We start from the raw sequence: 25095 nt of genomic DNA, 5'->3' as shown, positions 1-25095 counted from the left end.
CCCACCCACATCCCTATTAAAAAGACTTGTATGAATTAGCACATGCATCATTTTCTGGTTAAATAAAAGGTCAAACAAATACTGGCACATAGTCCTTCTATACAAGAATAGCCTATGTTTTCTTTTATCCCTGTCTCCATAAAATGATTTTCATGGAGATATTTGAAAAAGAGGGGAGTTACCTTGATCTTAGGTGTGGGCACTTTAAAGACTGTCCCTAACTTCCTATTTCTCCCGGTCGGTTTCAAGGCTGCCCCTGTCAAAGTTGTACTTGAACAAACTTGAAAAAGTCGCGAAGAAGAACAAAAGTCTCAATGAAACGCCACAAAACTGAACAGTTTCCTCACTGGGAGCAGAAAACGAAGGTTTAATTAGCGCTTTAACGAAATTTAAACTGAAGATTGAAACTCAAACAAAACAGCAGAAACGTATGAAAACGTCCCCGCAACATTTTTTCCGAGTCACCGCAGACGAGGCGACAGTGAATCTCACCGACACTTTGTATCGAGCTCCACATCCTGCATTGTGGCTTTAAGAGCGGGGCTTCCTTGAAACCGTCCAGCTCCATGTTAGCATGGCCAACCTGATGAACTTGTGCAACGTTACAACTTTTAGAAATAACTTTTTCTTTTAAAGGCTCTGAACCTCGGCCTTTCAGAGGAGTTTGGACCGGTGGGGTTTGTTTTGCAGCGCCGTCTCCTCTTTAAACCTCTTTCTTTTTTTTTTTTTTTTTTTTTTTTTTTTACGCTCAGTATGCGCGTCTGCAGACAGGGAGTGGCAAAATATATTTATTTTTTGCCATAACTCCTCGAACTAATTTCCCCCCCAGCGATAACGTCCGTGTCTGTGAGTGACGGACCTGATGGACCACTCGCCGTCGATAATCACGCAAGTAACCAGAGAGGAGGAGGACAATGCGGCTCGCAGCGAGGAAGGTGAGTTTGGGAAAAGTTTTTCTGAACTATTCAGCCCTGCGGGTAGGCCACAGACACGGACGACAGCTTATTGCTTCCATGTGTAGGTCCAACAAGGCGAGAGTTTGGATTTAAAGAAGCCCCTGAGGCAGAAGGCGACCAACCTAAATGCGCTGCGCACAGTTTTTAAGCAAAAAGCGAGTTAAAGATGAGAAGTGGTGTGTCGCCTCGGAGGGGGCGGGGTCACAGGCACTGACACTTCACTGTCATTGTTTTGGATGTTGAGCTGCTTCAAGTTTTTTTTTTTTTTTACAAAATGGCCACATGGTGATCTTTAAATGCACATCTCACTGGAAAAACCTCAAATTCAGCATCACTACTGCTGGACTGGAAAGCATTACCAGTGTTAACGCACTAGTTTGTCACAGTGGTTCATAACTTTTTACAGGTAACAGTTTACTGTGTGTGTCCTTAAGGTTATAAACCCTGTCGGTACATTTTGTTGATTTTTGAAATGAAAAGAAGTAAATCCAACCCCTGCATATAAGAATAAGCCTTTCATCAGTTGTCAATGCACTGCTACTTTTAGTTCATGACCTGAAAACAATAGCATGGAATTAAATAGTAATTGAGGCATTTGCAAAAGCATGGACACCCTAATAAGTCAGTATTAAGTAACCCCACCTGGCAGATAGCACAGCTCACAAACACTTTTTTTTTTTTTTTTTTTTTTTGCAGCTAAGAGTTTTTAAATTCTTCTCTTAGGAATTTTCACTCATACTTCCTCTTCCTTGCAGATCACTTGAAGTTCACGGGCTGTATTGTGCAAACAGCATGTTTAAGATCTGGCCTCAGATTTCTGTTAAGTGTTCAGGTCAGAGGACTTTGAGGGCCGTTCCCAAAGCTTCAGCCTGTGTTTCTTGAAGTACTTCATGGTGGAACAGAGGTCTGCTTTGGATCATTCAGTCGTTTTTCACTTTCACTTTCTTGACTGGTTGCATCTTCACCCAGAATTTGCTGATGTTTAGTCGAATGACATTGAATGGAAAATGCCACACTACTCCAAAGCAGAATATTTCCTCCGCCTTGCTTAACAGTTGGCAAAGAGGCCGTTACAAAGTACTGACTCTGTCAGGTGTCCCAACTTTTGCATGAAGATCTCAAAAATACAATAAGTCTGTTATTCTCACAGGACATTTCTATGAACCAGTGTTTGTGGAAATGATCCACACGCTCACAGCAAAACCTTTGATGTTATCAAGCAACAAAATACTGTTCTGGTATCTGCTGATTGAACTGCAGGAGGAAAAGAAAGATAAATCACTTCCAGTGTGTGCCGCTATTAAAATAAACCTTGACTCTTCTCATGGTCAGCTTCATCATCATCACTAATAATCCTCAGAGAAGCAGCTTCACTTAAAAATGACATTTAAATGCTATAGTTTTTCTCTGGAGTCTGGCTTTGGGAAATGCATTGATCTTTTGAGTGGACTGTGTTATATACTGCAGTATATATTTACTGCACTGGCCTGCCCAAAACTGGATTTCTGAGTCTGACACTTCTCTTGTTACTTATTAGGTGATGTCCATCCATCCATCCATCCATCCATCCATTTTCTATACTGCTTATCCAAACCGGGTCGCGAGTGGGCTGGAGCCAATCCCAGTTGACATTGGGCGAGGGCGGGGTACACCCTGGACAGGTCGCCAGTCTATCACAGGGCTTTATTAGGTGATGAACATAGCTCATTGGTAGCATCTCCTATCTTCTAGTCTGAGCCAGAAAATGGTTCCAAACTCTTTATCAGAGATTTGGATTCAGTTTTCTTCAGACAGAGAGATTCCAGAGTTTTATTAATGATGGTAACACTGAGAGAAGTTACCAGCCACTCAACAACCCAATAGACAGTTTTTGAAAGCAACACCATCTAATTATACAATATATTATAGATTATACTTTTACCATGCTTAATTGTATATTTTTTCACTTGGCTTAGATGCTCTGATTCGTAAGAAAGAAAAGCATCATGAAATGGTCGCTGGATCCTTTCAGCATCTCATGTGCTATCTTTGGACATGCTCAGTTTTCAGAACAAGATATTTGTCTCTTGTCATCTACGGAGAATCAGTTTATCCAGGCTGCTGAACAACAACACAACAAACCACAGCAACTTAACCCCTAACCCCATCAACTGCTGATAAAGTCTGAGTTCACTTTGGGCATCAAGACATGCAGGACCACCAACAAGAGCTCTATTCACAAGCAGACTTGAAATTTTATGACCAAAATAGGGCCAGACTTACACCACAAACCTGTGTAACGTTCAGGGTCGAGAGGCAGTCGCTGATGAAATCAAACCTTCCTAACTGTTGTGGAAGCAGAAAACACTGAGCAGATACTTTGATTATTGTCTAATACTTTTGATAATCATACTTCTGTATCACATTGAAGTAGGCCTGTAACCTGTGGTGTGCATTGTCTCCTTACAGAGCTCATCTGCCTGTGTTAGCTTTTATTTGTGTGCTTTGGCTTCCTCCCACACCAAAAAGCATGAAGGTTAAGCATTAGGAATATGCCTGCTATTGCTCCTGACCAAAGCTGTGGTGTCAGAATACCAGTTGCCTGCTGTTTGCTAAAGTGCGGGGAGAAAATGAGGATAATGTTTATAGTATTAAACCTAGATTTATGACTTAACATCTAGTATTATTTCAGTAATTCAGTGGTTGTAAACTTGATATGTTTAAATTAATAACAAAGAAACAGCTGTGCTTCAAGTGAACATTGTGCACCAGTGAGGTGTTGATAGATTTGCCAGTTCTTTTCATTAAAAAGATGCTAGTTAGTGTAAGTTTTATTAAAAAGTAGCCAGATGTCAAACCATGTCTGCATCTCCAGACATGTACTTGAAGAGAGAAGATGGACAATTGAGGTGAAGAATTTGTAATTAAATGTTTAATCATAGCTCCCTTGTGCCATGGCATTCCCTTTTATCAGTAGAATCTAAATGAACTGATTTAATTGTAATCAATTAATTATTTAACCAGCCAACCAAACAGTAGAGCAATGGGTTACATGTGGGAAAGACAGAAAGAATTCTGGATGCTGCTAAACTGTGCATCACTGTGCAGTCTACCTGCTTTTTCCCCTTGTAAAGCTGAGTTTAGCCAGGAGGTGGCAGTAGTGTCCAGTTTAGTGGTACAAGGCCACTCCAGCCTGGTCTCAGATTATGTTCTCTTGGCCAAGAGGTCATGAGTCCAAACATGGAGGCCATCCAGGTTTGAGGGACCAGAGAAAAAGGAAAGGGGGAGGACTGAGCACTTCTTTAGTTTCACAAGTTTATGCAGTCAATGGGGACGTTATGAATCCTTGACAACTGTGAAACTTCCTGTCACAATGTCTTGCACAGTCTCTGATTGTTCAGACCTACCAAACAACACAGTTCCTTGATGTTTCATTGTGTTTGGTTGCATCTTTATCTCACGTCACTTGCGCAATATGCACTTTTATGGGCATGACAACACTGCTATTAATGTACAGTGGGGCCCATAAGTCTGACCACAAGTCAAGATACAATTTTGCAATTGTTTTAATAGTAATATGATTTTTAAAATTACAAATGATAATATCAGCTTAACAATTTGAGTGAAAAGCTGAATCTTTGAAAAATGCACATGAATTAACTTTCGGTATGTCCTCCTTTTGCTTTAATGGCAGCATGCACCCACGCTGGCATGGACGCCACAAGTGTGCAAAACCCGGTGACCCATTTTATCCCGGCATGATCTGACAATGTTCCAAAGAACGCTTGGATTTCTCAGTCTTCAAGTACCCTCATAAATGTTCAGTGAGACTGAGTTCAGTTGACTGTGCTGGAGAGTCCATGACAGTCAGGACTGCTTGGTCTACTTTGGTCATCAGGGAGTTCATGTAAAGCTTTGAGGTGTGTTTGGGGTCACTGGGGTCATTTTCTCCCTCCAGTATAAATTATTTTCTACAAATATGTAAATCAGAGGGTGTAGCATGACTCTGAAGAATGGAGTGGTGCTTCTCCTCGGTAAGGGTGTAGTCAGTACCCAACTTCAGAGTAGAAGAAACACCCACAGACTTAAATATTCCCACCAGCATCAAAACAACCGGCTGGTGTGATGCACTGTGGTATCACTCTCTCTCCTGTTCGCCTCCTTAAATACATCTGTCTGTTACTGCCTTGAATCTCAAACTTGGATTCATCACTAAATGGGACTTTTTCCAGTCATCCATGGTATTTCTTAGCCCACCCCAAGCATTGGGCCTTGTTCCCCCTCCCGAGAAGTGATTTAGAAACTACTGCTTGTTCTCTGAGACCACTACAGGACAGCCTTCTTTTGACAGTACCTTTGCTGATTGGATCTTGTATTCTTTACTTACCAAATTCTCTATCTGTTATGAAGTTTGAAGAACCAGCCCTATAAATGTGAATGTTAGTGACTGACTGACTGAGTGATAAAGTTTTGTGATCATATTCCCATTGGGCTGCCGAATGCTACCTGACTGAGTTGAAGTTTCCCTATTGGCTGTTGCTCTTTCAAAATCGATTGGCACAAACAGTTTCTATTAGGGGGGTGTTTGTAGCCTGCAGTGTTGCCAACTTACCACATTTGTTGCTAGATTTGGAGACGTTTGTTCAAAAAAGCACTTAGAGACAAATCTAGTGACTTCTTGGACAAACTGTAGCTACTTTCCATAGCAGAGAGTCACCATTAAGTTACTGCCCTGTGGTCAAGAGGCACACCTCTCATGTCTGTTCTGTTCACTGAGTGGCAGAGAGTTAGGGCAGCAGTTTGTTGCCCAGACTGTGCGCTGTGTGAGAGACTAAATAAGAAAGATATACTGTTGCTTGTGACTTTCTCTCTGATCATTTTACAAGTAAATATAGCTGAAATCACAGGACAGCTGTTGTCTTTAACTCTAGTGTATAGTGATTTTTGTCAGGTGACGTCACAGTTATAAAATCAGGATTTTTAGCAGCAGCTTTTCAGACAACAGAAACAGAAAAATATGTAAATGAGAACAGCTTTCAGTTCAGCTGTATTAAAATACTACGTAAGTCTTGTTTGTCATGATTTGGGACAGTCTGTAAACTGAATATCTTCAGGGGCAAAAAACCTTTAAACCTTGAGCTGACCTGACCTAAGAACACCTTAGCCACCATGAACCTACCATACCATTTGCTCTGCAGGGGTGTGAAGCAAGTTGTCAGATTGTAACAGAGTATCGGGTGTCAAAGTGACGGAAAGTCGGTCGTGGGAGGCCTCATTCTTTCTGCGTCTGGATAGGAATAGAAGCAGCCAAGTACACAGGCATGCCTAGCCTGAAAGAGCCCCAGATAAGTGTACTTTAAACTAAGAAATGCTGTAACCTCATTATCAGTGTCCGAGCCTCTCAGCCAGGGAGGTGTGAGAAATGTTGCAGGACAGTTTGCTTCTTACTCATTCCTACTTCCTAATTATGAACGTAGGACTGATTAACAGAGAGCTGAGGAGCAAATAAAGTGTGACTAAGAAATTTAGCTGCAGTCACAATCAGAATCAGAAATACTTTATTAATCCCTCAGGGGAGATTGTTATGTTGCAGTGCTCCATTTTGCATTTACAGAATATAATAAAAATATTATAGTAATGTAACCCCCCATCTTCAAAATATACAAAATAGAAAATACATACATATATGAATTAATATGAATATAATATATAAATGATAATGTGATTAATGATAAATGGCAAAGTACTTGTAATTTTTAAAATCTGCTTTATTGTGAAAGAGTTTACTTGCTGTAGCTCGGCTGGTTATGGTTGTTTGTGTTACATTTGGCTGAACTGGGTTTGTAAACTCCCCACTGCTTTCTAAAATCTGCAGAGGATCAATGTGAAGCCCTGAAATACAAGTCAAGTGTATTCAAAGGTTGCCCTTTGTCCAGCATGCCATGTATGTGACTCACCTCCACATGTAACATGGGACTGCTCAGTAAAAAAAAAAAAACTGTTTATGCTGCAGAAGCTATGTGCAGCATAAATGCAGCACTTAAAAAAACATAAACAAAACTAGACATGGCTTTATATACATGTACATATCAAGAAAACATGGAAGATTTTCAAATGCATCAGCCCAAAAATCTGTTACACCTCACAGGTGTGTAGTTTGGATGATAATAATTTCCAAGTTTTGAAGATGGCTGTGGTCCAACCCATGAGTACTGAGTACTCATATAACAATGTAGTAATGACAACTCATAATGAGTACTCATGGGTCGGAAGAACCCATGTGTACTTATGACGTTCTGACCCGTGAGTACTGAGTAGTCACTACTACATTATTACCACAGCTATCTTTATAACTTGGCATTTATTTAGATCTAAACTACACACTTGTAAAGTTTCATGAAGCAAGAAAGTCTTTCATTCTGCTAGTGCTGTCACCGGCCATAATAATTTGTTGACTACTTGGATGTTTGACTAGACATCTGCAAAATTTATCACCGAAACTCATGGTCAGATGTACTTTAGCATGTAGCCTGAAGCACCATTGTGCCCGTATAGCCTGACACAGTCACTAGCATGGCTCTGCACTAATATACCTATTCTTTACCGTTTGTCCCATTTGCTTTATACTTTGCTGTTTCCTTCATTGTTTCTAAAATATTGACCCTTGTCAGTAAACAAAATGTTATCCTATAATGGGCAAGATGCAGGGACATTCAGAGCAATTTCACATGAGATTTGAATCAGATTTTGAAGTGATTTTGGAATTGAGGTTTCATGGTTAATCCTTGTTTTTTTTCCCATGTATTTATTTCCTTAAACTTAAGATATATATTCCTTCCTATCACAGCTTGACATGCCTGAGGGCTGTTAAAGAGCTTTCATGAGCTAAAATGATTCAAGTGATGCAACAAACACCAACTAAAGTGGTGGATGTTGCTTTGATTTCTAACTAAAAATGCAAGTCAATAGATTTCAAATAATGGGATGCCCTGGCAGCCTGAGAGTTTATATCACTTCTGCAGTTGTTCCCATTTAGCTCCAGTTTATTTTCCCACTCACATTGTTTTTATGCAAATAACTTGTCTGGATATCAAATGGTTAAAAGGAATTGTTCCTTTTAATTTCACAGTTATATCAGAGGATTATCTATCTTTTTTAACATGATATAAATCAAAAGAAAACCCAGTTGAAACTAGTTTAAATGGCTTTTGGTTTGTTCTCGTGACCCCTCTTATTTTGGACCCTTACCCATTCTATCAGGTGCCTGTGCTGTCTGTCTGTGCAGCCGGTATTCTGTTTATGTTGACATTTGCAATATAGACATGATGGTTGGGAAGCTTTGGGAATGGCACGATGTTGCAGGGTATACAGTGTCAGTGGTTTAATTTAGTTCATTTTTCTGTGCACGCACTGAGGCATCTCTGTGCAGTGTAAACACACTGCTTAGCCATTTCCTGCCCTGGTTAGTATGTGGCACAACCAGGTTTTGTTTGTGACTGTTTATGGCCTGGTGTGAGTATGTGGCACTATATATACACCCATCCAGAGAATCTCATCACCAACCGCTGTCAGCAGCTGCTCTGGCCGGCTATTTTAAGCGCTCTGATGTGTAATGTGGTAATGCACTGGGCAGCGTGATGTTTTTTAAGACTACAAGCTTCACCTGCCCAGTTCCCTCACACGTGTTTGCACACAAAACATTCATCCTGGGACCAAGAGAGGTATGTCCTAACAAGCATGTCCAGGCAGTAATGACCATTCCCCAGTGGCTTTGTCCACTTTCAGCTCCAGTTGAATGAAGTATTCAACAGGCCAAAGCCATAGGGAATAACACTCGAAAGTAGGTCACACGTGTTCGTGGAAGAGGATGAAACTGGGCTAAATAGAAGGTTAACATAAACACTGATTTTTTTCTGTGTCATTTTTTATGTTGTGTTGAGATTGATCATTGATAGACATAAAACGAACATAAACTGTGTCCATATTTCATGTGTTTTGTTTTTACTCTTTGTATTTAAAGTTACCTAACCATGATGTGGTGATGAAAACACACACAGTATCATACAAAATGGCACAAACGGACTTATTATGTGCAGAATCAGTTTTTCAATTAGTCATAAGTTAATAGCTGCTAAATTAAGTGGAATTGAATTAAACAATTGAAATGGTTTCTTTAATAATATATTTCTGATTATCAGCCTCCTACATTAGATAAAAGGTTTGCAGTTATTTTAACAGTCACTATAACAAGACTTATTTGTGTCTTTAAATTTGTTCCTGCAACCCAGGCTATAATGAGCTCCATTAAACCAGATGGAGATAAATAAACATACAGTATAGAGCTGAAACTAATACTTTCAATATTGATTAATCTGATAATAGCTAAAGATTTTTAGTTTACTATCACATCGGACAAAGAGAAGTAACAAATCCTCAACAGTTCCTTTAAAGTTTTGGTAATTCAAACTGATGTTTGTTGTTGAAGTTAGATTTGGTTATGTCATATGACAGATGATGGAAAAACACTTAGTATGACCGTTGCATCCAGAATTCTTCAAAGCTGGTTTGTTCACATTGACCAGTCCTCGATTTGTTGACTGCTCAGCAAGGTAACCCATCGATGCTACTTGTGCAATCATCACACATTTACACCCAAAGCAGCTTGACAGGTCTATGATACAGAAGGCCCCAGTCTGAGGCAACAGATTTAGTCTTGTCTGAGAGGCATGCTAATGTCTTAGCTGACAGCTCTGACTGCTTATCAGGGCTCAGTTTTTTCATTCTTTCTAAATACCGGCTCTCATCACTCCGACACCAGCTGATGGGATGTTTCGCCCACTTGTGTGTGCCAGTGGCTGTTGTTACATCAGTTAATGATGTTAAGACAGAATGTAAGATAGTATTGTATATGTCATTGTTGTATCTTATATGTGCAACCACGAAGCTGTATTTTTTTAAATCATACATTTTTCAGGCAGTCATTGATTTGTCTGTTCTCAATGTATTTTGCAAAAACATACAATTAAGTTATTTATTTTGAAAAATAATAAGATTAATTAATTAATTAAACATTAATGACAACATAATCTACTGAATTCCTTTGGAAAAGGAGAGTGTATTACACAGGCAGCCTGTGAAGGATATGTTTAAGATTTGTTTCTTTTTTAGGCTTATCACAAACATATGTACTTACAACTAGTAGAAATACTTAAAAAATATGTTGTCTATGTTTAAATATGTACACTGTGAGGCATTATGTATACTATAGAGGAACAAATTTTATTCTAAGCAAATATTTGTAATTTAAAACAAATAACACTCTGGAAATGAAACAGCATGTCTTCAACTGTTTTCGAGGCTGAAATGTACACATAAGCTTTCTTATGCAATATCTTTTAACCTTTTGCTACACAACTGAAATAGCCACAACCAAGCCTGCACAACACGACAGAGCACAGTAGGAAGTATTGGTGCCGACGCTCACCCTGAGTATCTGATCTTTGCAGTGCTGTGGTGTCAGCAGGACTCCGTCATGGCATAGTAGTATTTCGTAGTTACTGATTGAATAAAATTATAATTGCATAAATAATAATAAAGTTAAAATTGATCTAAAAAAATATATATAACCCCTTAAAAAGTATGTTTGTCCCACCTGTTCCAGCCGGATGTTAGCTTACACACTGAAGAATGATCATAATCAGTTTCATTTAGCAAGGTTGATAGATTTTAAAGTGAAAAAGATAACAGAGAAATGATATCAGTTTCAATCGATAAGAGCATCACCCCTTACATAACTCCTCTCTCTCTCTCACTCTGTTCCAGGTGCAAGCAAAGTTTCCCCCTCACAGAAGCCTCGCAGCAGAGGCCTCTTCCACAATCTCTTCTGCTGCCTCTGTCACAGAGAAACAGAGCCACCTCCGGTAAAAAACAATGCCCCCTTATTGGTAGAAGAAAATGGGACCCTGTCAAAAGTAAGTTCATCTCTCAACATCCCTCTCTAATCCCTCCCTGTGATGTCTGCTTTCTCTCACCCTCCTTCTCCCTCATCTTTTGAGCAGCATTTGGTCAGCGTGACTGACAGCTGTGTGATGCCTGAAACACATGTTTTCATGGCTCAAAGCTATTCGTGTTTACTCGTCTTTCCTGCCCTGAGGTAATGTACGGCAGCGCTGCAAAGTACTCCGTGTTCAGACATCAATCAAGAAGCGCAGAAATGGCGTAAATGTTACAGAGGTGCAACTCTGACCCGAGCACTGCTTCGCAAAAACCCAAAAACAGCTGCTGTGGTGGTGCCACAAGCAAGTGGAGACTCCCTTTGGCTTGCAGCTGAAAACTATGAAATATGAAATACGGAATGCATTTTTGGTATCAGGAGTGATTAAAGTAATAAAAGAAACTGATAATTGATTGATTATTTGCTAATATATCATGTAATAATTTGGGTATTTTTGTGTGACGGATGTTCGAATATGAAAACATCTGAATGGTGAGGATGTTTACATGCGCTAAGATCATGGATGATTCTCCAATGACTGACTACTAGTCCTTTACGTATCATTTTTGGACAATTGACAATGCCTCCTATGGTAAAAGTGAGCATATTCTTGGAAAACAACTTGGCTTTTGGCAGTTAAGGTCTGGAGATCAAGTGGTCAAGATGTTCTCAGGTGTCAGTTTCAGATTTATGCCTTAGTTCAGCCTTTTATAGAGATTTGATATTCCAGAAGTTATTTGTCACGTCTTTCCAAGCCCCCAAAATAAATTGCTTGGTCTCTGGCAGAGGGGGGGTCGAGTCAAGTGCTAGTCTCAGTTTTGGTTGTGACAACCTGTCATGTCATCGTGCATGCTGCTCCTGTTGCTGTTACTCTCACAGGCTTGCTGTCTCAGTGACTCCCCCCACCAGCCGTGTGCATATCCACTCTGAATGGACCCTACAGTTTGCTGCCACTCTTTTGGACTCAGACTCTGCAGGTTCCTGAGAGACGGCAGGATCCTGACCTAATGCATGGAGCATAAACTTTGTTAAACAAACATAATCCAGACTGAGAAATAATTTCACCATGTATTTGGAAAACTCTGAGCAAGCTAAAGTCTCTGCAGAAGGAGAGCCATCAGCTGAAGCCATGCTGTCAGAACAAGCTGCAGATTTAACCAGCCCTTCAAAGAAAAGTGCTGGACTTGGCTTAAAGGTCCTTGTGGAGTACACTGAGCAAACTGTCAGCAGAGAAATGGACTCTTCCCTCCTATGCATGGAGCACTGCAACCTGAACAGAGATGAGATTGAATCCTGCACATACTGCAATGGACATGCTGAGAGCTTCGAGCAATATTCGGCAAGCGACGGATTTTTTGAATCCGACCAGACCCTTTACAAGTGTGACACTTCAGGGTTAAGCCAACCATTTCATGAATGTGTTCAACACTGTGAGTCTTTTCAACCTTGCAAGTCCTCTGAGCTTAGTGCTAATCATAGCTTAGCTTCCAAATGTTGTCCTTGCTGTGAACACTGTGCAGAACACCTCCACTTATTTCAACAATGTGAGCCCTCTGGTCAACAGTTTGAGGCTTTTGACTTTGAGCCAGATAAATTGGCAATGAACTTGGACAGTTTTGGATTGTGTGAAATGTCTGATTTCATACCAGAAAGCACAGACCACCTCGAGTTGCTCCAACAGTACGAGCCCTCTGATGAGCAGTGTGACTCTGAACCAGACACATCAACAGAGGACTCTGAACAATGTGAACTGACTGATTTCTCACTGAACATCTCTGACTCAGTGGACTTACTGGACTGTGGCACTGAAGTTTGCAATTATGACGAAATTCAGAATCAAACTGAGTGCACAAATGATGGCGATGATGATTATGAAGAGAGCTTTTCTTCCGAACAAAATGAAACAGAAGCCAGTGATGAAGAAGATGTAAATTCCTCACATCTCAACACACCCGTTAATTTTGATGGCAGCGAACATGTTAGCTTTGCTAGTGAATACTGTGAGAAATACCTGGACACTGAAGCGCACCTTCAGCCAGCTACTGCATTACACATGTCCACAGATCACTGTGATGTGTGTGGAAGAGACGACGCTGAAACAAGCGAAGACTATGAAACAACTCAACAGTGTGAAACCTCTGACAAAACCTCTGACAGCTCAGAGTTTTGTAATGAAGAGGACGGCGCCTCAGATTGCTCTTCCATTGAAACCAAGTCCTTTAAGACTTGTCCTGATGGCAGCATTCCCTCAGAGCCCTGCTCCGATTCATCTGAGGAATCTGAAAAGGAAGCACAAGAAGATTCAAGTGATGAACAGACACAGTGGGAATCTTTTGAAGAAGAAGAAGAAATGGAAGAAAGCCATGCTGATGAAAGCAATGAGGATAAAAAGAAAACATCCACTGTTGATGTTGTTATTGAGGATTACTTTGATTTATTTGACAGAGCTGACTATTATGGGCATGCATTTGGACAAAAGCAACATTACATCTCCTGCTTCGATGGCGGAGATATACATGAGGGCCTGTATCTTGAAGAAGAAGCGCAGAAACACAGAGCTAAAAATGCCTGTACATTTGAAGAAACCCATAAGGTCATTAATGTACAGGAGGTGGATGTATGTCCTGAAGAAGCATGTGAAGAGGCAGCAGATGAAGACTGGATCATAGAGTCAGAATCAGCTTTAGCGGAAGATGAAGTTGAAGAAGATGAAGAATGTGAAGCCCATGCATTTTATGCAGAGAATTATGAAGAAGCAGAGGAAGACGAGGACACTTTTGATGGAGAAACATATGCATCTGAGGAACAAGTTTCTGAAATCTGCAATGAAGGAGAAGCTGGGGTCTGCCCATCTCCTGGTGATGAGGAGAGAATGTGTGCACCAAGTGCCGAGGACATCTCTGTTGAAGGCGATGCTTATGAAGACAAGATCTGTGAAGCCTGGGGTCATGAATCTCTTGGTGACAGTATCGCTACAACTGATCACGTAGAGACAACTGTTGATCGCAAAAAGGATGAGCCTGAGGATGAAGTATTTATTGAATGTTCAGAAATGGAGCCATATTGGTCACTTGTAGGTAATGAAGATAATGGAGCAATGTGTGAGCCAGGTGTTGAGGATTACTATGCGTATCAGATTAAAAGTGTTCAGTCTGTTAACCAAGCCCTTAATGGACTCGAGAGAATATCATACGATCAGATAATGAATGGAAAAGCTACTGGATATGCTTCTAGTAAAGAGACTGAGTCACAGGCCCCTGGAGTTTGCCCAGTGGAGAACAAATCAGTCCGATTCGGGATTACTGAAGTTATTGAACTGTGTGAGAACTTAGCCAGCTGCACGGCCTTGGACGAAACAGACAATGAACAAACTCCAGAATCAGATGATGACTGTGAGTTAGACACAGAAATAAGACCTCCTCTAGATATTATTCACAGCGTTCTCTCAGAACGTGCCAAAATCAAGGGCCTGGATGCACAGGCTGAGGGAAACGACGACTCTGAACAAAGCAGAGATTCAGAGGAGGAGCAGAGCGACGATGAATCCTCTTGGACTTGTGAATGCGAGTACTGCATTCCACCGCAGGTATTACAAGTCTTCGCACCTCGTTAAGCTCTGAAGGAGATTAAATTTGAGTTTTCAGAAAGATGCTCGAAGCCTTAAATTATCCCAGAATCATGGTAAACCTGCTGCCCAATACTGCCGGTCTATTTTTACATCATTAAGACTGTACTATCAACTATGGCAGGGAATAAGTTCCAGGACATTTTAACTTGGCAGATTGTGTGGTATCTGTGTCAAACACCAGGTCTGCCATTATCCTCACGTGGCAGCTCACTCTACACAAACAAACACTTGCACCAGTGTTACAAGCAGCCTGTACGGCCATGCCAGCTTGTTTTTAGAATCAGAATCACACCAACAAACACTGATCTCTTACCACTTGTTGAAGGATAAGACATGGTATGGTGATATTAACATGCTCCATCAACGTTGCAGCAGCTGTAGCAGCCCATGTTTCCTGTAACCCATTACTGAAACATCACGACCCAATCCGTTCTCTGAAGTGACAAGAAACACACACACACACACACAATGAGCAGTATGTCTTCCACAACGTCTCGAGATGGTAATTTCTTATGTTTAAAGGAATTGGAAGCTGTAGCTGCTGCTCATGTTGTGGGTTTGAAAGGTTAAATAGCTTATTAATTTGGGACAATCTGCTGTACATGAGCTTTAGGTCTTAAACTGTCTGTTTGTCTTCAGGTTCCAGCAAAACCGTTGCTCCCACGGATGAAATCGAATGACGCAGGGAAGATCTGTGTGGTCATTGATTTGGATGAAACACTAGTGCATAGTTCATTTAAGGTAAGTTGGCCTGTGTGACCTACTTTCTCATAGTTACGCACAGTATATAGTGTGTTCAGCCATTATTACGTATATGCCTAATCAAATATATTTTGGTTATTATTTAAGGGTCAGTTTATCTAAAATAAAAATATGGTCGTACTTTTGCTCTCACAGGGAGTGCTGTCCATTCAGATAGCTACTATGTGTCGAGTAGTTATGTGATTATAGTACTATTCAAATTATTCTGATGGAATAAGCTTTGTATCGGTGAAAGTATGTGCAGTCCATGTGTTACTTTCAGTCTACTGTGTGAGGGTCAGGTCTGTGTGGGTGGTGGATAGATTTGCGTTGTCTCCCACAATTACATTTAAAGGTTAGCCTATAAACCATTTATAGAGGTATAAGTCATTTTCTTTCAGGAAAACCTGGATTTAACGTAATAAATACAGATAATTATCATTTATATGACCGTTTCTGTTGAGCTAGTTGGGCTTTATTGCATACGTTGTTCATTGCCACAGTGGTGGTTTGTGCAGGTGGCGCGTTGTTTCCACTCTACTTCAACTTGGCAAACAAAATGACACATGTCGATTATTTCTTGGCTAGGAGCAGTAACTTCCTGGAGTTGTGTAGTCACCATCAGGCTACCAGGCAAACGTCAGAGATTCCAGGAGGTTACTACACCGAACCGAGAAGTAATCCACCACATGTTAAAACATGACTTGTTGCTTATATACTGTGGTTTTTGTACAGAATAAACAAGATATGACAACATTTAGAGGTGTTGGTAGGTCTAACGTAACATCAGAGTAAGACCAGCTGTTTCTGGCTGCGAAAGAGAAGAACTGTCTTTTCTAAAATGTTTTACTGTAGTTACTGTTTACATAGAAACATGTCTTTGATCACTGCAGTACAATGGAGCTCAGCGAGATTTGGGTTATGGTGAAGAGAGCCAGTTATAAAGTTTTTCCTTCATTGTCAAACCGAACAAATGTCTTTCATCCAAGATTAGTTTTTGCATTAAAGTGCTTATGGACTCATTTGAGTAAAAAGTGGTTCTCACTGAAACTGTATCCGGCAAAGACTGAGATTATAGTGAGTAACAAACACATGATTTTTGAAGATGTCTGGCAGTTTGAATGCTACCATCCAAAAGCCTTTTAGCTCAGGTGTAGGAGGTGTGTTTCAAACAATTCACGTATAAACAGTGTAGCATGCCGGGAAATTATAATCTTGCCTATTTATAGATTAAACACACAATTGTTTTATATATGGAATTTATATATGGTTATATTTAAACCTAAAAAAAAAAAAAACTCAATTTCATCCAAATTAGTTTCCTTATCTACTTGTTTCATTTGGGCTAAATGACTTTTATAATCTTTTCATACTCATGTTGCATATTTTTAGGAGGTATATGATGTTTTTTTATCCTAAAGGACAGAGCTCATGTGCCACTTATACATTATCCATTTATTTGATTACTTCTCTGGTTTCTCAATGCAAATCCTTTCCTGCATCCTGCATCCTCAAATCCGTGTGAGATCTCAGAAAAGTGTTTGAAATCTGATTTTCAAGAATTAAATCTAACAACACAAAATTGGTAATTATTTAATTAGTAATTATTAACCAGTATTTTCTTTCAAAAATGGCTTGTTAATACAATGGTAACTTGAGTGATTGATAAATAAATTATGTGCTTTCATACAAGAAAAATTACAACTGCACACCTTTTCAAAATCAAATATCTAAACAACATAACTCAGTTTAAATCAGTCAGTGTTAATAGAGTGTAGATGCTTTCAGAAACTGTACTGAATTTTACATTGTTCCTAGAAATAACCAGCTTCCTTTTGTTTCGTTTGGTACCTTTTATGGTAGCATTCAGTGAACAAAGTAATCAATGCCAAAAGTCGAGGCTCCTGTGTCACGACAAATTATGTAATGAATGCCATGTGGTGTTTAGTCCTTCTCAGGTCACAGACTGTCCTAAAGGATGTCACAGGATATTGCTGTGAGCTATGTGTAAACAGGGTCAGACTCTGTGAACTCCATGTTTTACACAAGATGGATAATAAAACTCATTATTACTTTGACACATATACTAAAAATAGTGTTAGATGACGCAGAGTTGGTTGTATATGGAAATCAAAAGGAAGCCAGTGTGCTGTGTGACTCACTTTTACTTAATGTATTCAAACTAGAAATTTGTAACTTTATGTGAAAACTGTCAAAAATCAATTGAACACACCTCACAAAAAATAGCTTGAGGGTTGCACAATCTCTGACGTGTTAAATATTGTCCTCGAGTCATCTCATTGGAAAACTGTATTGAAACTGTATCTGATCACACTGTCAGACAATCCCACTCCCAAAGGTGGTCTACTTGCCTTCTTACAGCTTAAGACTTCTCATTTTGAATGGTTTAGGAAACAACTGTCTTCATTATGTTGTGAAGCCACACAAAGCTGGTCGCATTAACTTTACAACCTTCCAATAAAGAAGCAGACCGAATATGTCAACAGATATTTTAATTTAAATCAAATGTTCAAATAGAAAAAATTTGTTTGTGAAATAAATGTTTGAAAAGATTTCTAGCCACAAAACAAATACTCATAGATCAGGAATATGGCTAGAATGCAGTATAGAGGCAGAACTGCATGCAGACTTATAAGTGATTAAACAAGACTGTGTATATGGCTGGACTGTTTATGGTCTATGCAAAATGGAGGACATAATTGAAAACTGACATCATTGTGTCCTATTCTTTCCTCCTCTCTTTTTTCACATATACTGAATTTTAACACAGCTGAATTCCCAATACAGCTGTTCTCATTCATGTTTTTCTGTTTTCACTGTCAGTCAACAGAACAATAGTGACTGAAACACGGCCCATTAAGGCTACATGTTAACTTCCAAGCCATTTCCAAGCTGCTGCTTTGCTGCTGTTAAATTCCTGATTTCATTATCACAATGTCGTCTGACTGAGTGACTAAGTTCCACCATTGGTCAGCTGAACACCACATGAGGTTCAAGGTTCCCCAATAAGGTGTTTGGTGATTTTGTCAGTCAGTCAGTCAGTCAGTCACAGACATTTGCAAGTATAGTGCAGGCCCCAGAGTTGCAGTTCAGCCTCAAATATTAATCCAACTTTAATGCGCATAATCGTCCTTAAAGGAAAAAAAAACGTTCTCTTTGAAAGTGGAGACTAAATGACAATTTATAGATAGATATATATATAGATATATGTCATATCGAACCAGTGATATCTATAAGTGGGGTGGAAGTGGGTTAATGTGTTGTGGTGGTTGCTCAGCCCATTAGCTCACAGACTGCTCAATGTAAAAGGATAGAGAGATAATTATGAATAATTCTGAATGTTTACTTACACTTCTCTGTTTACGATTGATGATAAACTTATTGTATCTTACTTCCATTACCTCATAGTTTAGCAATTTAGGCTGTGGTGTAACGCCTTATATAGAACATGCTTAGGGTGATACTAACATTTGAGAAGCATATTTCAGATGTGAGAACTGCCAAAATAAATCAGATGTTTTATGAGCCCTGTCACTTTCTGTATCGTCTGTATTTCAATGATCATATTATGAACAGTGTGGCATCTTAGGTGGCGTCTGCGCGTCTATTTGACACATACTCACCTCTGATTTACTGCCATCACTTTCATCTTTAGAAAGTGATGATTTTATTTGGGGATAATGAGGTTTTTTTGTGATTAACACTCCTGCTTATTTTTCAACAGCCAGTGAACAATGCTGATTTTATCATTCCAGTGGAAATTGATGGAACAGTTCACCAGGTATGAATTTCATATTAAGGATATGGCTCTTTTGTGCTGCCCCGATCACATCAATGGACTATATAATATATATATATAAATATAATATATATATATATATATATATATATATATATATATATATATATATATATATATATAACACCAGTCAATGAAGTTATAGTTTCTACATGTTTGTTTGTTTCTAGGAGATTTGTTTAGAAATTGTGCAAGCAGGATTGATAACGGGGAATCATTTTATAAGCACTGTAGATACCACACACCAGTAACCAAAAAATGACCTACATCTGATCTGACCTGAAAAGTGGGCTGGTTTACGAGCTGTCAGCATTAAAATTTGAAAATCTGACATGGACGAGCCTTGACAGCGCTGTAGTCCTCTCTGTTGATGGCTCCAAGCAGCAGGTGGCTATTTCAGTGGCCTGACGAAATGAGGAAGCCCTGGCAGGCTTCTCAGAAATAACTGGCCATCAATCTCAGTCTGTGGCACATGTTATGTCCTGCTTATTGGTGCTGGGGGGAAGGCAGTGACTTTTTCCCTGCAGGCTTTAAATGGTAACTACAGTCTGTTGTGCTGGGCGTCCCAGAAGACAGAGGGCCTGGGTCTGTTTCAAGTAATCCAGGATAGGCTTGTTAAAGTGGGGAAAGCCTATTCGGGATGACTTGGTTCAGAAACAAGGCCACCAGCATCTAAGTAAAGGTATATATAAAGTCTTACATGTGTGTTTTTAATTTGAATATTACAATTTTGTCTATTATTTTTATTTAATTAATGTAAATATAGCAACATACAATTATCAACAGACTACAAATATTTTTGGTGTCGATCATCTTCCTAATAACTGAAGCATGTGTTACACCTGCTGTGGAATTCATTCTCCTACGCCTTTTGTGTCTCCGCCCAGGTGTATGTGTTAAAGAGACCCCACGTTGACGAATTCCTCAAGAGGATGGGAGAACTGTTTGAGTGTGTTCTGTTCACCGCAAGTTTAGCCAAGGTCAGACTGCTGTTCTGAAACTGTGTCACTTTTTGTTAAAGTTTGACTGCAAACTGCAGGACACAGAGTACGTTACACTGTTGTAAACTGATCTATTCACCTGTTGTTTGATTAACATGATGTTTAGAATTACTGGAAGCCTGGTTTCATTTTTTGTGTGTGATTTACAGGCGACCTTCCACATACGCCCTCACACATAAAGATGTATTTATGATACCTGTCAAGCAATAGCAGACACATTTTAACCTCTAACATTTACTTCAAACCGTGTTAACCTTAGCCTTACCTTAACTCTCTGAAGCATATGGTCAGTCATTACTCACCGACTCACACACACACACACGCACTCTGCCTGATTACGTTTTAGTTGCCACGTTTGTCTGCAGCAGTTGACAGTATCATTGGTACATTTGAGATCAAAAATCAAATGCTGCTCATCTGCCTGCCATGTTTGAAAATATCCAAGCTCAAATGTTGCTGATACATATCTTGGAATTTTGAAATTCAATGCAGGTTGGTTGTTGGTCTGTGTAGGCCATAATGTTAAAGTTTAAAAGGCTCACTATGAAAAATAATACACTTAAATGTTAAGTTCATTATGAGGCAGTGTACATTTTTGTGTTACCTTTATTCTTTATGTGGTTATTTGGCTCTTTAAATTATGAATAACAAAATAAAACACTTTCAATATCACTAACAGAGTAATGCACAATATGCACAACTAAGTGTTGCACAGTGATAAAGAGGCTATACCCATCAAAGTTATTTTCATATGCAGAAATCAGCTATTTACAGTGAAACAACAATAAACTCCTCAAATTCAACTGCAATAGCATCAGATATTTCCCTCAGGAGTTAGTGGAGACCAAAACAGAGCGAAAAGAGGATCGATACTGGAGTAGGCTTCATTAGGTGGACAAAGTGGCCAAAAAACTGTTAATCTTGAATCCAAAAATCTTAATATTCTGTGTTTGTTTTTATGCTTTAAAGTGTAAAATATTTGTTTTTCATTAGTCACCAGCAATGACATTTAAATTAACATACCCATACATATTTCTGTAAAACCACAGAATTACCTGTAAACATAGCTCATCACTTTTTTTTTTTTTTTAAACTATAGTATGCAGATCCTGTGTCAGACCTGCTGGACAAATGGGGGGCCTTCCGGAGCCGTCTCTTCCGGGAATCCTGTGTCTTCCACAAAGGGAACTACGTAAAAGACCTGAGCCGTTTGGGAAGAGACCTCAACAAGGTCATCATCATCGACAACTCCCCAGCCTCCTACATCTTCCATCCTGACAATGCAGTATGTCATTCATATTTCTTTCTCTGCAATACACTGACATACAGTGACTAAAGTTAATGTGATAGTTGTCTGTTATTGTTTAAAAGCAATATTTCAGATTTTAATGAATATTAAAATAATGTTCAATAATGTTAAATTCTGTGGAGCATCAAAAAGGTCTAATTCCACCATATCCTGCTTTTTTTAAACCTGCAGGTTCCTGTAGCATCCTGGTTTGACGACATGTCAGACACAGAGCTCCTCGATCTTATCCCCTTCTTTGAAAGACTAAGCAAAGTGGATGACATCTATGATATTCTCAAGCAGGAGAGGACTTCAAGTTAACATAGGCAAGGCACTAGGATGAAAATAATCACCAGTGGCTGTCGTCAGGGGGCCACGGAGGCTGATGGGCCACAGGCCCCACACTGCTTCCTACTACAAGGACCATACTGCAAAAAAAATGCCTGTCATTTAATCTCATATTTTTATAGTATTACATTAAAAAGTGAAATCAATCTGGGTTTGGTGCTTCAGCATTGACAGTTAATCCCAGTGACAGATTTTCTTCTTACTAATTCTACATAAAGACTCATTAATATGAGATCAAATGACTTCTGTAGATATCTTTTGCAGTGCAGCTAGTGTTGTTGTTGTCGTTCTGTGACAGCAGTGACCTATGTGAGTGTGCTGTAAACCTAGACTGTGTGAACAAATGTTCAGTGCCATTCTACAATTTAACCACATCAATCATTTTCATGTCAGTGCGATGTAGCATTCGGATCAGTATTTGAAGCTCTCACACAGGATAAACATCGAAGATGGTCCCTTGAATCTCATTAAGCTCATTGTGTTTTGTTTTTGTTTTTGTTTTTGGCCAAATGTGTATGTAGGAAAAGTCAATCATGAACTCTGGAGAACTTTTAATAATTTCTTATATTTTGTGACACATTTCACTGCAAAATGCACATTATGATATGTTTCAAACACTGTGCACTTACTGTACGTCCTTGGAAAGCTACGAACAAACTGTTTGTGGTACAGAAATACACTGTATGCTTGAGCTTTAGCATTTAGATTGAAAAGGAACCAGATGAGAAACCATGAGAAACAACAACCTGTAGTCCCCTGCCATTGATTCTAGTCCTTATATATATATATATATATATATATACTATATTCTAATATTACTAGAATCTAATTATGAATGTGTAATAACCCCTTTAGATGTTGTCTCACACACAAACACAAGTTGTAAACTATAAAAGTCAGGATTAATTGGACATTAGAGATTAGCAGTAAGGAAACAGACTGACTGATCGGACCTTTCATACACGGACGTGCCACTGCAGAAATGGTGAGATTATTTTTGTATATACAATCATTTTGATTTGGTTTTAATGTTATTTTATCTAATGTTATTTTATCTTTTGATGTTTTTATTTGAACTGGCCACCACAGTGTGTGACCCATCAGTAATGCAATACTGTTTATGTGTGCAGGAGGAGGTTGTGAGCTGCTAAGGCGTCTCAGATAAGTTTGACCTTTTATTTTGAAAGCACACTTTGATGCCTCCTGTCGGTAAACTTGAATTCGAGCTTTTTTTTTTTTTTTTGTGTAAGACATTAAGTGTCCTGCCTTATCGATCTGTATATTCAGTTTCATAGGGGAAACTTGTGCCAGACATGTTATAGCCCTGATTTACTTTGCTTCAGTCTGGAGCGAGTGTTTATATTTGTATGTATGTATGTGTGCGTGTGTATGTATGTGTGGTTTTGAGTGTGATTGCATCAGTGTGAGTATTTACATTAGTTTGAGATTCAAAAGATGCTTTGACAATATGTGAAAAACATAACCTGTCTTGGAATAACGTTTTACTTTTTTTTTTACTGTATGCAACCCAGAGTATTAACGTTGTGACTCAAGTAAAGAAACTGGTAAAGTGAATTTTAAAATTGCTGCTGATAAATGTTTCAGATTGGAAAAAAAGACAACTAGAGATATTTCTACCTTGCATCAATAAAGCATGTTTTATTGAAACAGGTCATATTTCACTAGAGTACTTTATTCCCATACATAACGCTCAACACAACATAGCAGAGGTGGAAACAAGTCAAATGGAAAAATGGAATATGGAACAGATTTCATATGAAAACAACTATCATCCTCCAATAAGTTTCAGATGTTCACTCAACAAGCATTTCAACAAATCAAGCATCAATCAATGAGATCAAGTAATTCTGTAACCTATGTCTTTCCTAAATTACCTGATTTTTGGCCCAATATATTTACATGACAAGCCACTTCCTGCAAGGCAGATTTTTTTTTTTTCATTTCAACTTTTCATCAAAACATAAAAAATAATTTCTATACAATAGACAAATGATGAAATAGACGTTAAATGTGAAATTGAATGAATTGATGTTTGGATGATTCATTCTAAAACCTAAATTTGATGTGGAAATGAGGGGGGAGTCAATTGGAACCTAATGTGTCTCTTATGTGGTAAATACCTGATGCTGGTGTCGCTGCTCTAGAAGCCAAAACAAATCTGAGTCACTGTCACAACAGCCACACAAAACCATGCTCGGATATATGGGAAAATACACTGGGTTTAAATAAAGTTATATTGTTTAAAACACTGTAGAATTGCAGTTCTAGAACAACCTTGTATGACACAAACCATATACTTGTAGTTTTTCCCACAACTGAAGCCCTTTGATTTTTTTTTTTTTACATCAGGTATCTATTGGCACAAATACACATTCAGCTTCAACCTTCACGACATTGTTACAGTCAAAACACTTCCACACAGGACATTATTTACAGTCAAACTGCAATTTGTATTAATGATTAAAGAGCTGCTTTGAAATTTCTTCACATGCTGATAAAACTGCAGGAAAATCCATTATAACCCTGTTTCAACCACTTGTATAGACTGAATATAAATATATAAGCAACAGCAATGATACAACTTGAAAGCGTCAATCCGTGTCAACCAGGTGACGACAGACTGGAGATGTCACTCAGGGATCACCTGTGAAATTTGAGCAGAGAAAAAAATTAGACTGCGAACCAGAGGTCGTCCGTCAACCAGTCTGGCCTTATTCTGTCAAAATGTATGTCTGTGTCATTTACACAAAAGACATATTTTGCAAAACATGTTTTAAATATGTTACAAATAACGTCAAGAATGATTCTTTCAAATAGCACAATTTTTTTTTCTGAGCCAGTAGTTGCCAACCTTTTGGATGATAACCCTCTAAACAAATGTGTCTATTTGTGACCTCAAAGACTTTTTAATGGCTGAGATACAAAGCAAAATACAACAAAAGCACAAAAAATAATAATAATTTTGTGCAAGAGAGATTTTGCAAATGACCAATCTAAGAATTCTTGTGCCCTTCTGAAAGGAATTTATGACTAAACCAAAGACCTGAAACCAAATCAACATATTTAAACCCCTAAATGTACATACATCATCTGACATTATTGTAGCTCACTAATTTATTTGGAGCAAATCCGTCTAATTTGCTGCTGTCTTCCTCAGCTGCAAGTCTGGTCTATGACTCGCTTGTCGCTCCCCTCATCTTGAGTTTTAATTAGTTTTCATTTCCTTAGCTTAGTTGTAGTCGTGCCTCCTAACGCCCCCTCAGTTTACTGAATTTATGACGGGCTTATCGCCTAAGCCAGATGATTGAACATAATACTC

General features: G+C 38.9%; 2 protein-coding genes across 15 annotated transcripts in view; one reads left to right on the top strand and one right to left on the bottom strand.

Annotated features, from left to right (window-relative positions):
- The first annotated feature begins 238 nt into the window (after window positions 1-238).
- Window positions 239-23427, top strand: LOC139625964 (carboxy-terminal domain RNA polymerase II polypeptide A small phosphatase 1-like). 2 transcript variants are annotated; one of them, XM_071486181.1, is made up of 7 exons: window positions 239-935; window positions 10758-10906; window positions 15197-15298; window positions 19044-19100; window positions 20006-20098; window positions 21219-21404; window positions 21600-23427. In XM_071486181.1, exons 1-7 carry the CDS (start codon window positions 863-865, stop codon window positions 21726-21728), a joined length of 789 nt encoding a protein of 262 aa, XP_071342282.1. In that variant the 5' UTR covers window positions 239-862; the 3' UTR covers window positions 21729-23427. The 2 variants fall into 2 exon arrangements, with proteins under 2 accessions (XP_071342282.1, XP_071342204.1); XM_071486103.1 differs by lacking the exons at window positions 239-935; window positions 10758-10906 and adding an exon at window positions 10923-14515.
- The window catches only part of obsl1b (obscurin like cytoskeletal adaptor 1b), a 38676-nt gene continuing 36967 nt past the window's right edge, over window positions 23387-25095 (bottom strand). For all 13 annotated transcript variants that reach the window (XM_071484855.1, XM_071485350.1, XM_071484681.1 and 10 more), the window contains one exon: window positions 23387-24420. In XM_071484855.1, the coding sequence (XP_071340956.1) occupies window positions 24406-24420 (15 nt within the window). In that variant the 3' untranslated portion in view covers window positions 23387-24405. The remainder of the gene's footprint in view (window positions 24421-25095) is intronic.

This window comes from Trachinotus anak, unplaced genomic scaffold (genome assembly GCF_046630095.1).
Source record: "Trachinotus anak isolate AG129_WGS33_773 ecotype Australia unplaced genomic scaffold, CSIRO_AGI_Tana_v1 ptg000001l, whole genome shotgun sequence".
NCBI classification, from domain to species: domain Eukaryota; kingdom Metazoa; phylum Chordata; class Actinopteri; order Carangiformes; family Carangidae; genus Trachinotus; species Trachinotus anak.
The sequence above is the reverse complement of the archived record's forward strand: the minus strand, read 5'-3'. Positions and strand labels throughout refer to the sequence as shown.

Bases quoted from the DNA above. Each gene is read 5' to 3' on its own strand.
- LOC139625964 (XM_071486103.1), top strand. From the start codon at position 11,996: ATGTATTTGGAAAACTCTGAGCAAGCTAAAGTCTCTGCAGAAGGAGAG. The intron at 15,299-19,043 runs GTAAGTTGGCCT...ATTTTTCAACAG, and splicing joins TAGTGCATAGTTCATTTAAG to CCAGTGAACAATGCTGATTT. The intron at 19,101-20,005 runs GTATGAATTTCA...GTCTCCGCCCAG, and splicing joins TTGATGGAACAGTTCACCAG to GTGTATGTGTTAAAGAGACC.